We start from the raw sequence: 16,839 nt of genomic DNA on the forward strand, positions 1-16,839 counted from the left end.
CTTTCCAATCTGACAGTTGATCAAGGGGTATCCCGCTGCTGTCAGCAGGGAGAAATGTTTAAACACAGAGATGGGAGTTTAAACATTTTCTCATTATCACAGAATAAGGGAAAAAAACACACAAATAAATAAATAAGTAAAAATGGCATCCAGACTCTCTAACCCCCCGCTGGGAGCGTAATGAAGCTGTGTCATGTGACCAGAAGGAGTGGGCTTTTATCTCTGGCCCCAGTACCGTTACTCAAGTGACACCTGTCACATGACCCAACTTTGGTCTTTTATCTGCCTTCCCCAGCTACCCTTTTGGGGAATTGTCTTTTCTAGAGATGTGTGGCCCTTTGTGGCCATATTAGTGGGCTCTGTTAGTACTATTAGCCTGACCTTTTGCATTTCCTACCTTGAATCTCCTAGATCTTTCCTCAAATATTGTTTACACATAATAAATTACAGAATACCTACAAAACTAAAAAAAGGCAAAAAAAAAAATCTTAGAGCACCAAACACAAATCAGTGCTACTATTATATTTCATACAAATCTGCAGGAATTGAAATTTGTCTGGAAAGAAAAATATTAAAAAAAAATTTTTTTTAACGTTTATTCATTTTTGAGAGAGAGAGAGTGTGCGAGTGGAGGGAGGGGCAGAGAGAGAGGGAGACACAGAATCCAAAGCAGGCTCCAGGCGCCGAGCTGTCAGCACAGGGCCTGACGCGGGGCTCAAACCCACAAGCTGTGAGATCGTGACCTGAGCCGAAGTCGGGCGCTTAACCGACTGAGCCACCCAGGCGCCCCTGGAAAGAAAAATATTTATATTTTAAAACAGCTATCTCCCCCCCCCGTCCTTTTTAAAGATTTTATTTTTAAGTAATCTTTACACCCAACATGGGGCTTGACCCACAACCTAGAGGTCAAGAGTTGTGTGCTCTGCTGACAGAGCCAGCGAGGTGCCCCTAACACACCCATCTTCATTTTTGAGTGTTTATTAGAGCAAGACACTAATAAAACCCAAGTGTACTTCATTGTAAAAGTGCGCGCAACTTTAACTTAGCCAGGCTTACCATAGGGAGCCACAGTCACAGACAGCCAGAACGAGGTGTGGTCCCCTTTCCTTCCTCAACTTCATTTTTAAAAATTTTTTTTCTTTTTTTTTCAACGTTTTTATTTATTTTTGGGACAGAGAGAGACAGAGCATGAACGGGGGAGGGGCAGAGAGAGAGGGAGACACAGAATCGGAAACAGGCTCCAGGCTCCGAGCCATCAGCCCAGAGCCTGACGCGGGGCTCGAACTCACGGACCGCGAGATCGTGACCTGGCCGAAGTCGGACGCTTAACCGACTGCGCCACCCAGGCGCCCCCTCAACTTCATTTTTAAACCCTAATGTAAGTCTTTTATTCTTCAGTTGGATTTCTTATTGTCCTCCTGGACTCCTGCCTTACCTTGTTAGCTGCAATACCATGGCTTTGGCACCTTTAATTTCCTTGGTCCCTTTCTCTTCCATCTTACCGTGACTACTACCACCATGTGACTACAACTACCACCATCACCACCACCACCACCAGGACCATCACTTTCATAGACACACCACCGCTACCACTAGGACCATCACCACCACCACCAGTGCTGCTACTAGCTGGCTATCTGCCGGGCGCTATTTAAAATACTTTAAATGTATTAACTCAATCCTCACAGGCAGCTCTGAGATAGATACTATCATTATCCCCATGTTTGAAAGAGATGGGCAGCATTGGCACAAAGGCTTGAAGTAGGCAAGGGAGCTGGCTGTGTGGATACTGGGGAGAAGTCTGAGTCTCAGGAGGGAGCATGCCTTGTGTGTTTAGATTATGCATGGATGCTTCCAACTTCTTTCATTTTTCTTCCTTCAGCCCTTCCACACTTTAGCTAGTACTCCATCTTTTGCATCATTTCACGGAAGTTTCTGAAAGATAGTCCTTGCTTCTACTTTCTTACTTCTCCCTCTTTAACCCACTATATTTTTCTATGACTACCATTCTATAGAAACTACTCCCTTATAGGTCACTGATGACCAGTACCCACCAAAATCCATGGCCAGCCTTAGTGTACAGCCCCCTGACATTTTTCTCTGTAGGTCATTCATTCTTAGAACATTCTTCTTATCTTTTGTCACCCAGAATGATTCTTGTTTTTTGCTCCGCCCCCTCCAAGCCATCAAAATCTAGCCACTGATGCTTTGTCTCTTTTGCTGATTCGTCTTTCAGCCTTGTGCTTCTTCTATTTATATATGTTCTTTTTGGCAATCATATCTTTGAGACTTCAAGGACATTATTATGTAGGTGATGCCCACACATAGCCAGTCCTCACTTCCTGGTCCCGGGTCAGCAGTTATAACTGATGCATGCCTCAAACTCACTATGTCCAGAAATGAGCTCATGACCTTCTCTCCCAAACTAATTACCTGGCTATAAATTATGTAACAAGTTATCCAGACCCCAGACTGGAAAGCTTATAGCCATTCTTCACCACCACCCACACTGCTCCTTGCACCCTTAGACTCCACAATCAACTGTTGCTTGTCTATTCAACAGTGGTTCCCATTTATTCCTCAGTTATAAGAAAGCTGTGAGAATTCAGAAGTTTGCCCCCCCTCCCCAGGAAAGGTGATCCTAGCTTCATAGAAGGAGTAGTTAATGATCATTCTAAAGCAGTTATCTTATTACTCTTGCTAGCAATTTAGGAGTGGAGATGTGACAGTCTGATCACTAATATATGAAGAGAATGGTGCTTTCTTTGAAAAAGAAGCACACAGTAAAAGATGCCCTATTCTTCAACTGGACATTGTTGTACCCCCATGTGATGCCTGAAACTGTGGTAGCCTCTAGTGACAATGATTAGAACAGCTTGAGAATAAGGCAATGAAGGACATTGAAAATATAGTGAAGAAAAATGGAAAGAACCTGGGTTGTTGATGTCATTGACCCATCAAATTAATCAATCTTGGAACCACCTATGTCCAGACTTATGTGAAATAATATCCTCATGAATTAAACTATTTATTTGGGATTTTCAATTCCTTACAGCTAAAAATATCTTATCCCTTCTGTATTTCCTTCATTCAGGCTTATTTATTTATTTACTTACTTATTTAAAGTATAACTAACATGGAGTGTTACAGAAGTGGCTATCTTGTTTTCACCCCCTTGACTGCCTGCCTGGCAAACTCTCATTTTAAGACAAAGATTAACTGTCATCTCCTCTTTGATAGGACAGATGGTTATGTTGTCATTGGATCTTGTATTTATTTCTACCTAATTCTCCATTAGACTATAAAATCCTTGGGAGAAATTTACTTGTTGTATTTCTAGTGTTTAGATGGTTGTTGAATGAATTAATAAATATATGGGAGGAGTTATTTTATATCTTGGTTCAGTTTGGGTCTCCTACAAGACTTTCTTATAATATCCAATGGTAGTTTTTACAGTAGGAACAATTGTTTACAAGGATGCTAATAAACTTGGATGAATCATTACTGACCACCTCAGATCTTATAACAGGTGCCTATTAACCTACTTAAGGATACAGAGGAGATAGAAGTATAAAATGTGAATAGGCAGAGAAGATGGACTAAAATAGGAGTGGGGATATGTGAGACTTTCATTTATGAAAATTGTCAAGAGTAACTAAAATGTGTCAATCTTCTGCTATATATCCTACAGGAAAAGACCTCTGAGCCCTCTAGTTCTAAGAAATGTAACTGTCCAAAGTGATTTATTTTCCTCCAGAAGGTAATCTCCATTGTACACTGCCAGAGATTTTGTTTTAGAAAAGTGACACTTTTTGAGAATAACTCCAAGGTGGTATTAGATGCACACTTAAAGTATCAAGGAAAGTAAGATGTTATTAAAACTCCTACCACTGTTATGTCACCAGCTTTCTGTAGGGATGGATATGTTCTATACCTTCAGTGTGCATTGTGGTAGTCACTAGCCACATGTGGCTCTTGACCTCTTGAAATGTGATTAGTGTCACTGAGGGACTGAGTTGACTTAATTAAATTTAAATTTATACATAAATAGTCACGTATAGCTAGTAACTACCATGTTGGACAGTGACTCAGTACTAGCCAGGATAGGTTAGGTAATACCACAATAACAAATAATTCCCAAATATTAGTGGCTTGAAACAAAGCTTTATTTGTCTTTCTTATTACATATTCATCACATGTCATCTGGGGACTCTGTTCTACATCTCCTCATTTTAGGACCACCCTGAATGCTGCTAGTCACTGTAACAGAAGGAAAAAATAAAAAGAGATCTAGAGAGTATTGCACTGGCAATCAAATGAATGCTTGGCTCAGAAGTGACATATATTACTTCCACTCACAATTCACTGGCCAGCACTAATCATACAGACTTATCTACTTACCAGAGGACCAGGGAGTGCCATCCAATTATGGAGCCTGGGAGACAGAAATATTAGGTGAGTAGTATTAGTGACTGAGAAAGTAAGCATCATTAAAATGATATATCAAATTGCATTATAAATTATGTTTCAAAGGTCAAGTGTATGTCTATACAAAAGAATCAACAAAAACATGGGAAAAAATATGTATAAGCACCAGGAATGCTCCTTTTACAAAATAAGGGAGGAAGACTATAATGAAGTTTTTGTGTTTTATATATAATTTTTATTAAGCTTTTGAGTAGGCAGATCCACCAATTTTTTAAGTTTATTTATTTTGACAGAGAGAGAGCAAGAGAGGGGCAGAGAGAGAGAGAGAGGGAGAGATTCCAAGCAGGGTCTGCACTGTCAGTGAAATGTAAGCCTGATGTGGGGCTTGATCCCACAAACTGTAAAATCATGACCTGAGCTGAAATCAAGAGTTGGGTGCTCAAACAACTGAGCCACCCAGGTGCCTCAGATCCACTAATTAAAGGAGAAAAAGAATAAAGCACAAGCATGATTTATTTTCCATTATAATTAAAGGGCATAATTTTATCAATTACTTCTTTAAAAAAATCTTTAAAAAAATCAAAAGTCTACCTGTTCTTGCAACAATAAGATCTCACTATAATTCGACGTATAGTATGTCCACAGCTGTTCAAAAGTCCTTAATAATCTTGGGATTGGATTGGACCTTAGAGGTCAGTTATTCTAAACCACAATATGGGGATCTGTCCTATAGCTTTCTATGTCTTCTGGGGGTGCAGAGGAAGCCCCTTACCGTTGTGGGAACTCATTCCATTGGTAGTAGGCAAGTGAAATTGTTCAAGGACTCTTCCTGCTGTATCAAAAGTAGGATCTCTGAGTTTTCAATGTATTTGTCTTGGCTCCACAGCCACCCAGTAGAGGGCTAGCCTCTTTATGAGAACTCTCAATCCTCTGGAGGGAGTTTCTCTGCCCCCTGGGTTTTCTCTTTTTGGACTATTCCTCTTTGTGCCTTGGCCTCCACACCCTCTAGTCCCCTAGTAGCCATCCTTGGAGCTTGCTGTGCAGAGTTGCATTTTGGGATAGGGAAAGTACAGACTTTGGGGACAGAGAGTCTGAGCATCAAATCTACTTAAATTTGGTTCTGTGTTCTTCTCTGTAAAATAACTACACTTACCTCTTAGTCTTGTGAAGAGGACTGAACAGAATTAGATTTGTAAGCTAATAGATACACAATAAATATTTACTTCAATGTGATGTTTCTTTTAAAGTGTGATGGATACAGATAAACGATAATTTAGATGTGACCTGATCAGTGGAGAGAAAACTATTTCCCTTCTCTGGGACACCATCTTATTATTCTTTCATTTATATCACCAAAAAGTATTGGCATTATCTTTCCTGGACAGCCAGACACATTGTACTTAAAAATGCCAACTTCCACTAAGTCACGGTTTTACTTAACTTGTTGACATTTTAAGTCTAAAGTGCAAGAAATGAAATCAGATAAAATTTTATAGGAATAAATGTTATATTGCTTTGTTGCCCAATAGCTCTTTAGGGGTTTTTGTTAGTTTGTTTTTAAATGTTTATTTATTTATTTTGAGACAGAGTGCATGCCTGTGTGCATGAGTGGGGGAGAGGCATAGAGACAGAGTGGGGGAGGGGCATAGAGGGGGGTGGGAGGGAGAGAGAGAGAGAATCCCAAGGAGGCTTCATGCTGTCAGCACAGAGCCTGATGTGGGGCTTGATCCCATGACCATGAGATCAGAAGTTGAGTTGATACCAAGAGTCAGATGCTTAACTGACTGAACCACTCAGGCAATCTGTTTGATTTTAATAGACGTAACTTTTTAGAGCAATATTAGCATTCATAGCAATGTTCAGCAGAAGTTACAGAGACTTTCCAAATAACTCTTGCCCCCTCCCCACCCACATGCATAGCCTCCCCCTATCAGAATGGTACATTTGTTATAATTGACGAACCTATACCAACACATCATTATCATCCAAAGCCCATAAGTTTACATTAGGATTCATTCTTGGTCTTGTACATTCTATAGGTTTGGACAGATTTATAATGGCACGTCTCCACCATTATAGCATCATACTTATTTTTACAGCCTTAAAAGTCCTCTGTACCCTGTCTATTCATCCCTCCCTCCTAACTCCTGGCAACCAGTGATGTTTTTACTGTCTTTATAGTTTTGCCTTTTCCAGAATGTCATATAGTTGTAATCATACAGTATGCAGTCTTTTCAATTGGTTTCTTTGTCTTAGTAATATTCACTTAAGGCTCCTTCATGTCTTTTCATGGCTTGCTAGTTCATTTTTTTTAAGTTCTGAATAATTGTCTGTTGTCTGGATATACCACAGTTTATTTATCCACTCACTCACTGGAGGACATCTTGGTTGTGCCCAAGTTTTGATGATTATGAACGAACACCTATGTGTAGATTTTTGTGTGGACATAAATTTTCAGCTCCATTGTGTAAATGCCTAGGAGCACGGTGGCTGGATCATAGCTAAGAGAGTATGTTTAGGCTTGTAAAAAACTGCCCAACTGTCTTCCAAAGTACTATTTTGCATTTTTACCAGCAACGAGCAAGAGTTCCTCTGTTGTTCCACATCCCTGCTAGCATTTGGTGTTGTCAGTGTTCTGGAACTTGGCCATTCTAATAGGTAGATAGTGGTACATACACATTAGCTTTTAGCAAGGGCTTAGTCTTTTGAATTATGATCCAGTGGTAAATACCAGGTGCTTCTTCAAGAACTGTGTATTCTCCAGATCTGATAGGTATGTGATTACTGGAAAGATCATACACACTGGAGACACCCAGACCTGAGGTTTGTAGCTTAACTCTGGTATACTCCATGGATGGGTTATTTAACTTCTTTGAGTTTTAATTTCCTCTTTGGTAAAATGGAAGTAATACATTAATTATAACTACTTACTTCAATGATTATATGAATAAATTGTGGACCTTCTCTGATTTTATTCAGGTGATTAATACAAATATTTGGCCAGGATGGGACTTAAGACTGTACCTTGTACCATACCACTATTAGCTTTTCTTTAGGTTGAAAAACCACCACTCATTGAGCACATATATCTGTCCCATAATCCAGCCCACACAGTTTCATCTCAGGTATGTTTGGAGAGGTTTTGTCAAATACCTCACGAAAATCCAATACTTACTAAGGTAGATTTCTTTGGGTTATTTGTATGCATTTTTCCTTTTCCCATCTTTGGGAAGACTTTGGGTCTATAGGTACTATTTTTTAATTCTTTCTTCATTAGTTCTTCCTTGTTCTTCTAAAGGATACATAGAAGTCTCTGATTTCTAGGCTACTATGTTTCCTGAGTAGATGATCCCTAGATGAAGTAATTTGAGTTTCCCTGGCTTCTTTTAGAAGGAGTCATTACAGAAAATGATACATGTGTTAGCTGAGACAGATCTCTCATTTTATTTGGGGGTTGTGTGTGTGAGCACATGTGTGTGTGTCTGATGGTGTAACAGGGCTTGAATTACATCTTTGGAACTCTTTGTTCCTACTATTCAGTATCTCCATCATCAAATCAGAGCTTAGGTTCCTCATTGCTTTTACTATCATCACTGATAAGAGAGTATGTTTGAGTAGATTGAGTAGAAGGAGATAGCCAAAAATTTTAATCTAACTGGGAGCTCAATCCAAACTTCTAAAATCTAGCTGGAGTGGGGTAGTAGTGTGTTTTGATAATCCAGATAATGAAGAGAGAAGCACCCCCTAAGAAATCTTAACAAAGAGTCTTAAGCCAGTCCTTTTGTTGACAACTTTATCCGAGAAACCATCTTCTCTGAGACTTTTCTAAACTTTAGACTAATCCTCTCCTTGCCACAGAAGTCTTTTTGTTGGGGGGAAATTGTAAGTGAACGCAGGAGGGACAGGCCTCTGTAAGCACCCGCTCAGTCTCCAGATTCTTTTAATTGTTAGCCTTTCATCTGTCCTGTAGTCCTTCTGGCCTAGGGATCTCTTTATCAAATAACAAAACAGATGAAATTATTCATAAATCCTCTTCTTAGACTCTTTAAGTCTGTGTCTAATTTTTGAGCTAATCACTGTTAAATTCTGGGTGTATGACAAGAGCAATAACCATTCATTGCTTTTTCTTCAAGTATCATGTCTGTTGCCTTGGACATCATATTTACAATATTCCAGATCACAGGTGATGGTATGAAAACCCTGGTCCATGGTGGAGTTAGGTTTGAAGCTTCTTAGTAAGGCAAAGCAAATTAAAACTGAAACAGTAGTGATGTGGCCCTGGAAGTGAATGAAGAATAAACAAAATCAAAAGACATGAGTCAGATTGAGTAAGGAAAATGTGTTAAACATTGATGCAAAGTTATTGATAGAATTCCATTACATTGATAGAAAAGATAATAATAAATTATAACAGAGACAGCATCTTGCCCCTGGTAATAAGAACTAAAAAAGCTTTAAAAATAATAATAATTGATCTCTGGATATACCATATCCCACTGTTCAAAACATGCCAAGGTTGGAAATAAAATGTGTAAAGTGCCTGACACAATAATATACCCAGTAAATTTTAGTTCCCCTCTATTTCTCTATTGTAGACATCAGTATGCATTTTTTTTCCATTCCTGAAACTGACATTTTGAGGATAAGAGTTTTAATTTTGAGGCATTGCTGCCAGTTACAAGTCCTAATATCCCAATTTACATTTTGGATCTTCTGAAAAGTGAATATTTTAACATAAATTCAATTTAGTGGAAAAGATTTACAGGCCCCACGTGTCCATGTGATTACCTTTAGTTGCTTTAACTCCAGCACACCCAGATTTTGCTGATCCCAAGCCATTTATTAAACAGTTTAATTGCTCTAGATTTTCCCTATTGTGGTTCGTCTCCTACGGTTTTATCTCCTTACATTAATACCAAGGGCCTAGGGATATCACGAGATTACTCCAATTGAGGCTAAATCTGCTTCCTCCCTCTCTCAATTGCTGGCAAAGGCACTAACTTCGACATGCTGCATTTAATTGACTTTCTGTTGTGACCATTTTATACCTACAGGTAATAATCCTTTGTGGAAAGTCATTGAAGACCAGAGAGGCAGGGTTATCTCCCTACCCTCTGGCTGCTTGTAAAATAAAATAACAACAATAACAGAAGTAATAGTAATGCTTATGGAACACCACCACCTGAGACCATTTCTATCAATGTCTTTGATAATTTTATGAAGGGCAAATCTTTAGAGAATGTAGCTAAAGTACATCCTATTTTCATAACTAGTGGGTTTAAAATGACATAATTATACAGTAAAATCTCTGCTTTAGAAAGTATTGTGCTTGGGAAATACCATATTATCATGTTGCCTATTGTAATTCCAATTGTATACTGTCAAAATACAAACTTGGGTATTTTATAAAATGTTATGAGGAACAGCTATAATTCTAAACTTCCTTGATCTTTCCAAATTTCTTAAACATTTTTTTAAATGTTTATTTATTTTTGAGAGAGAGAGACGGGCAGAGAGAGCGAGACACAGAATCTGAAGCAGGCTGTAGCCTCTGAGCTGTCAGCACAGAACCAGATGAGGGGTGGAACTCATGAACCATGAGATCATGACCTGAGCTGAAGTCGAACGCTAAACTGACTGAGCCACCCAGGCACCCTGATCTTTCCAAACTTCTAAATACAGTGATCTTAGAAAATCCAGGAGGCAAGCATCTTTACATGCCTTTAAATACCAACAGCCAGGGGCGCCTGGGTGGCGCAGTCGGTTAAGCGTCCGACTTCAGCCAGGTCACGATCTCGCGGTCCGTGAGTTCGAGCCCCGCGTCGGGCTCTGGGCTGATGGCTCAGAGCCTGGAGCCTGTTTCCCATTCTGTGTCTCCCTCTCTCTCTGGCCCTCCCCCGTTCATGCTCTGTCTCTCTCTCTGTCCCAAAAATAAATAAACGTTGAAAAAAAAAATTAAAAAAAAAAAAATAAAATAAATACCAACAGCCAAAGACAGATCCAAGAGAAAGTGGCAAAGAGCTGAATCCTGCCCTGTGAATTACCTTATGAGCCGGCAGGTGTGGGGAGCACACCAGTGATTACTATCTAGGCCCTGAAAGTTCTATGAGGAAGCATGGCCAAGCTGTGGTTTCCAAATGGGTGGTCAAACCATAGTCTAATGCTTGTGGCTTGGGATATAGCCAGGGTCACCTAAAGGGCCAGGTGACTGGCTGGCTTTGTGCATGGGCCCCACCTTGATCCCTCTATCTGGATTATTGTCCCCCCCCCCCCCCACTGTGGAAGGCCCCATATGGGATGTGCTCTTGTCACATCTAGGGGTGTCTCTACTATGATGGCTTTTGCAGTTGTCCCACCTGGCTTCCTATGCCTACCAGCAGAACTCCTTTTAGGGTGTGGTAATTTCAGAAAAATTCTCCATAGTACCCTTCTTCCTCAAGATTGCTTGGAAGGCTGGGCTACCTGGGTTGACTAAGGAGAGTAGCTGTGTCTGAGACATTGTGGATGGCTCCCAATCAGGACCTTGTTCCTAGAACTCACCCTGAATGGAGAACTCCCTGTGACCAACTGTGCAGAAGGGGTGGCCTAAAAGGCCTGGGGCAGTGATGACTAGACTCTCATAGGTATCTAAAACCATCTCCTGGGGAGGGCCAGGCCCTGAACCAGGTCTTCTTTGGCATTTGGGGGTGACCAACTATCCTGGTTTACCTAGGTTTATGCCAATTTTAGCACTGAATGTCCCACATCCCAGGACACTCCTCAGTCTTGAGCCAATGGGGATGGTTTTCAACCTCTGATTTTGTTCTATCAGCTGATGAAGAAAACTTAATGGTTGAGAGAATGTGACATTACAGTGCAATAATTTATTCCACATGTGTCAGTTAAAGGCCTTCCAATGACTTGTCAGTTTTGTCTTGGGAGTCTTACTATTCCTCTGGGAGAGAGAGAGACAGGAGATGCACATTATCATCCTCCCTGTGACTGACTGTATCCAGAGGGGGCTAGGCCACCTGTCCCTAGAGTGGGAATAAAGAGCCAGACACAGAACAGGCTCTGAATCTGTGAACAGTGTCCTCTCCACCTGGCAGTGATGAATGTTCACTCCCACCCATAAGGAGGCTCACTATTGGGACCACTTACCTGAAAGGATATTGGTGATGTTGCCCTCTCTTTCACCAGCATTTGCTAAACTGGGTTGGGAGGTGACCTTTCCGGTAGGAGACCAAAAGGTCACACATTTCTGGCTTTAGCCTCACTCCTGAAACTGTAAACAAAGACTCCTCTGTAGGGAGGAAAAGAGAAAAGCACCAACATATTATTTCCTGGAATCTTTCATGGTCTATTTTTATGTCTGTTGTAATATTTGTCACCTGAAGAGACATCAAAACATGAGGCAGGCTTACCCACCAATAATTTATACCGACTCAGGATAGCTTGCTTTACTGAATCTACTAATAGTTGTCAAATGCCTCTTATTTGATTCAATTCAACATATATTTACCAAATGAGCACTTGGGTAAGGTGTTATGCTAGGTGTTGAAGATCCAAAAACAGGAATAGAACTGGGGACACACACACACTGACAAACAAGGGCTGAAAGTGAGATGCAAACAAAGAATTATGACAGCTGCTCTCCTACATCTCCCAGGGAGCACAGGGAAAGCATAGACAAGTGCCCTTGGGGCCTGTGAAGGAGGTCTGTACTTTCAACAGTTAAGGAATTCTAGGGAGGATATTGCTGGCTGGGGAATCAGCATAAGCAAAGGCAGGGAGGAAGGAAAGTCTTTGACAGAACTGCGAAGTAATCTTGCATGGTTATAGCAAGACAGACTAGTAGATAAAGTTGGAAAAATGAGTTGAAACCAGATGGTGAAGGGAGTAATATCAAGCCAAGGAGTCTGGTTAAGAGTCCCAGTGATGGTAGGCAATGAGCATCATGCCGGGGCTAGATGTGTTTTGGAAAGTTTAAATCCTAGTGCATTTTTTACATCAGGCAATCTATTTAATAGACTCTATGGTACAAGTCTTGTACCATATATTATATAATGATAAATTATATAATATTATATAATATATAAATATTATATTACAATATAATATTATATATTATAATATATAATGTTTATATATTATATAATAATTTCTATACACACATATATATAATGTGTTATAATATATAATAATTTATACACACACATACATACACACACACTACCTTTGCCCTCTGATTTATGTATTGGGTTAGTTTAGTATGCTGGAAGTTTGCATTTTTATAAATGCCTCTGTTTGTTAGTTGTGTGTTGTTCCTGAGTGCTTATTACACTAAAGTTATAGGTCAAGTCCTCCCAAAGTAAACATTTTAAGCGACTCATCTGCAAAATGGGGATGATAAAACTTCCTGGCAGTTGCTGTAAGTTTAAAGGAGATGATATATGAAAAACATCTTGGGTTGTTCTTGATGCACAATATATTTTTAATAACTAGTAGCCTTTGTTACAAGCCATTAGCATAGATGCCATCTGGGAAAAACAGCAAGAGGCAATAGCCACATTGTCACCAAAGCACATCTACAAACCTACTCAGGGCATCTTTCATTGGGCATTGCTTTTCCAAGGCTCACAATCTGTACAAACCTGGGTTCCTCTAAATATTGCACACTTTGGGGTACCTGGGTGGCTCAGCCAGTTAAACGTCTGACTTCTGCTCAGGTCATGATCTTACCATTTGTGAGTTCGAGCCCCACATTGGGCTCTCTGCTGTCAGCACAGACCCCACTTTGGGTCCTCTGTCCCTCTCTCTCTCTGTCCCTCCTCTACTCATCCTCTCTTTCTCTCTCTCAAAATAAATACATAAACTTTAAGAAAAAGTAAATATTGCACAATTTAACAAGAAATGAATTTGCAGGGCCATATCTACTTTGCTTGGCCTAGACATCTGCCTTCGATGTCATGAGTAGTCTGTGGCCTTGAGTCCTTGGGTCTGGAATTACACATTTGCTAGGCTCTAAGGGGGAGGCATCAAATTTGGTGGTACACAGAATACATTTTCACAGGTACTTTATAATACATAACTTTGTATTCTACTTTTTTTCTAGCTCATGTCATAGCATAAACAAACAACTAAAATAAACAGTGTGTACACTTCACAGGTTATTCTCAAATCAATGCAAACCCAAACCACTTTGGAAATTTCCCTCAGAGAGGTGTCCTCTTGCCTTGGGGACAGTGGCATGAAGATTTCTCTCAGGCTTCCTTGTCCTTCAAAAGCAGCAGCACCTCAAAAGCCAGGAAGGAGGCAGGAGGGAGAGAGGGAGAGAGGAAAAGGGGGAAAAAAGGAGGAGGAGAAGAGAGGGGAAAAAGGGAGAAAGGGACGGGGGGAAGCCATAGAAAGGGAGAAGAAGAGGAAGAAGGAGGAGGAATCAGAGGCAGAGAAAAAAAGGAAGACAGAAGGGGAAGAAAGAGGGGTGCCTGGGTGGCTAAGTCAGTTGAGCATCTGAATTCGGCTCAGGTCACGATCAAATGGGTTCATGAGTTCAAGCCCTGAATAGGGTTCTCTGCTGTCAGCACAGAGCCTGCTTAGGATCCTGTCTCCCTCTCTCTCTGCCCCTCCCCCCTCTCAAAAAAATAAAACATTAAGAAAAAAGAAACAGATATTTATATGAAAAAAAAGGGAGGAAGAAAGCAGAGCAGAGAGAAAGAAGGGAATTGGGAGAAAGAAGGGAGAGAGGGAAAGGATAAGAGGGAGAGAGGAAGGAAGAGAGAAATTCTTTGGTAGAACAGTGTTGGGAAAACACTCAGTTAATCAAAGGGATTCCAATTTGGCCATGGACTGCCTGACTCTCCTTCCTGACTCAGAAAAAGAAAACAAAAGCAAGAGAAAAAAAAAAAGGAAGAAAGAAAAAGAAGGAAAAAAGGCAGCAGAGCAGTTCTGCAGCAATCTCACAGATGCAAAACCTTCCATTCTACTGACTCCTCATTAGCTTACTGAATCTGACAGCATAATTATCACAGCTGCTTCGCACTTAGAATAAATAAATACGAAAGTGGGTGTTTAAAATTTTTTGAGAAGGGAAATTCAGTCATCTAGACAGTCAGTAGGACAAGTTTATTTAAAACTTTTAGATTCTTATGTATTTAGATCATTTCGGAACGAGATAATGAGATAGTTGTCTTTCAGTCTAATTGAGTTCCTAAGCTCCTGGCTGTTGGCTGTCACCCCTTTCAAACTTTGCTTTAACTTTCCTTCCTTTAGAAATCTGATCCTGGTGTCTCCATTTACTCTTCCTGGGCTGATAACCTGGTGAAGGCTGGGTGCACTGGAGTGCAGAAAGTGACTTAATGGGATTGAGGAGCTAAATAACCTTTCACAGGAAACAAGATAATCAAATCTCTTTTACTTGCCTGTAATGGCTAAAAGAGAAAGCACGAGCTGAAAAGAAAGCTTGGAAATTAAACCATCATTTCAAAATGTCTTGTAATTTCCCTGTCACGTGGTTTTTCGCACTGCTCTTACACATTGTCAATCCATCAGCTGGAGTTGCTTAGTGCATTTAATTATTCAGAGTGCACACAGCCTCGTGACTACGTGGTAATTTTAGCTCATGTGTATGTATATAGGCTTCGTATCTTCAAAGCCCAAAGGATCACACAGCACTACTTTAAGTTGAAGTTGCTAACTAACATGGAGTGCACTTAAAACTCTGACTGGGGGCACAGCACATATGCATTTCCGATTAAAGCAGATGATCTTTCCTTTTAAAATTAATTAGTGCCTATTTATCTTTTCCTCTCCCTCCCACCTCTCATTCTCCTAGGACCACATTTATGTGAACCCTTGCATTCAGTGAGTTAAAAGCTTTATAAAATAAACATTCTGTCAATCTGGGACAAAGGAAACTAATGTAAACCCATTGTGCAGACTGAGAAATTGAGGCTTATGAAGGCCAATAACAGATGCTACGTTGGAAAAAAAGAAGATAACTTAGGTCCTTTAACTCTCAGTCTGGAGCCTGGACTCCCAATACCATTTGCCTTACCTCATTCTTTTAAACAATAAAGGCAATACAACATCAACACTAAACAAAACTTTGAAAAAGAAAAAAAGTTACCCACAATCCTCCTAAACTAGGAAGAGCATTTTTATTTTTGTACTCTACCTTTCAGTTTTGTTTATATGCATAATACATGTTCACAGGTACATTAAAATATGCAATTTTGTATCCTACTTTCTTTTAGCTCACGTCATAATAGCATAAACATTTCCATATTCGCTAACACTCCTGCAAATTTCTTTTCTTTTTTTTTAAGTTGGCTCCATGCCCAACGGGGGGGTGGTGTTCGGGGGGGGGGGGGTGGCTTAGACTCAGGACCCTGAGATCAAGAGTCACATGCTCTACTGACTGAGCCGGCCAGGTGCCCCTCCTGTGAATTATTTTAAATGGTTACTTAGTACTATATGCTGAGTCAATATAACAACATTATCCGATCTGTTCTCTAGTGTTGAATACTTAGACCGTTTCTTTTTATTTTATACTTTTTAAGATAAAATTATAGACAACACTACGATGAACATTTTTATGCATCTAGGGTTCTTTTTCTTTCTTTCTTTTCTGTTTAATTGTTTCTTTGCATAATTTCCAGAAACCAAAGTGTAGAGTTAAAGGTTGTGACCATTTTTTATGGCTCCTGATATGTGTGCCATAATGTTTTGCAAAGGTTGCTCCAACTTACAACACCACCAGCAGAATATCATTTTACCACAATCTCACTGACACTGGGAGTCATTAGGTTAAGGGAAAAAAAATAACTACTTTAACAATTATTTGTATTTATTTAATCATTAGTAAGGCTGTCTTTTTATTCCATATGTTGGTATGCTTTTTTTGTTTTCCTTATGTGAATTGCTATTTTATGCTTTTGCCCATTTTTTGTTGGATTCCTGAAATTACTTTATAAAATTGAATGAGTTATAGTAAAACAAACAAACAAAAAGAACCACCATTGATTAAGAACTTTTAAAACCCAGGGTGTCTGGGTGGCTCAGTCGGTTAAGTGTCAGACTCTTGATTTCGGCTGAGGTCATGATCTCATGGTTGTGAAATGGAGCCCCAAGTTGCGCTCTGCACTGGGTGTGGAGCCTGCTTAACATTCTCTCCCTCCCTCTTCTTGTGCCCCTCCTCCTCATGCACGTGTGTGCTTGTTCTCAAAAAAAAAAAAAAAAAAAATCTTAAAACCCAAGGATGACTGTGTATTACAAAACAAACAAAAACAAAAAAGAAAACAGGAACAGAGACTAAGACAAAAGGACATTGAGGATTAAGGAAGAGGTGAAGGATGTCTCTATTAAACACAAAATTGAACCTTCTTAATTGTGAGATATTAAATATGTTATCTGGGGACAAGTGGAATCTTC

At 39.9% G+C, this 16,839-nt stretch overlaps 1 protein-coding gene across 2 annotated transcripts in view; it reads right to left on the reverse strand.

Annotated features, from left to right (window-relative positions):
* Positions 1-11,573: 11,573 nt before the first annotated feature.
* Positions 11,574-16,839, reverse strand: part of CDK15 (cyclin dependent kinase 15) — a 79,398-nt gene continuing 74,132 nt past the window's right edge. The window contains exon 13 of one of the 2 annotated variants that reach the window (XM_047085559.1): positions 11,574-11,692. In XM_047085559.1, the coding sequence (XP_046941515.1) occupies positions 11,601-11,692 (92 nt within the window). In that variant the 3' untranslated portion in view covers positions 11,574-11,600. Of the gene's footprint in view, positions 11,711-16,839 lie in introns of both variants that reach the window. The other variant, XM_047085558.1, reaches the window with a different exon arrangement.

The sequence above is a fragment of the Lynx rufus genome, unplaced genomic scaffold (assembly GCF_022079265.1).
Source record: "Lynx rufus isolate CCGP_SWC_20201006 ecotype Redwood Valley unplaced genomic scaffold, mLynRuf1.p SCAF_2, whole genome shotgun sequence".
Classification (NCBI taxonomy): Eukaryota; Metazoa; Chordata; class Mammalia; order Carnivora; family Felidae; genus Lynx; species Lynx rufus.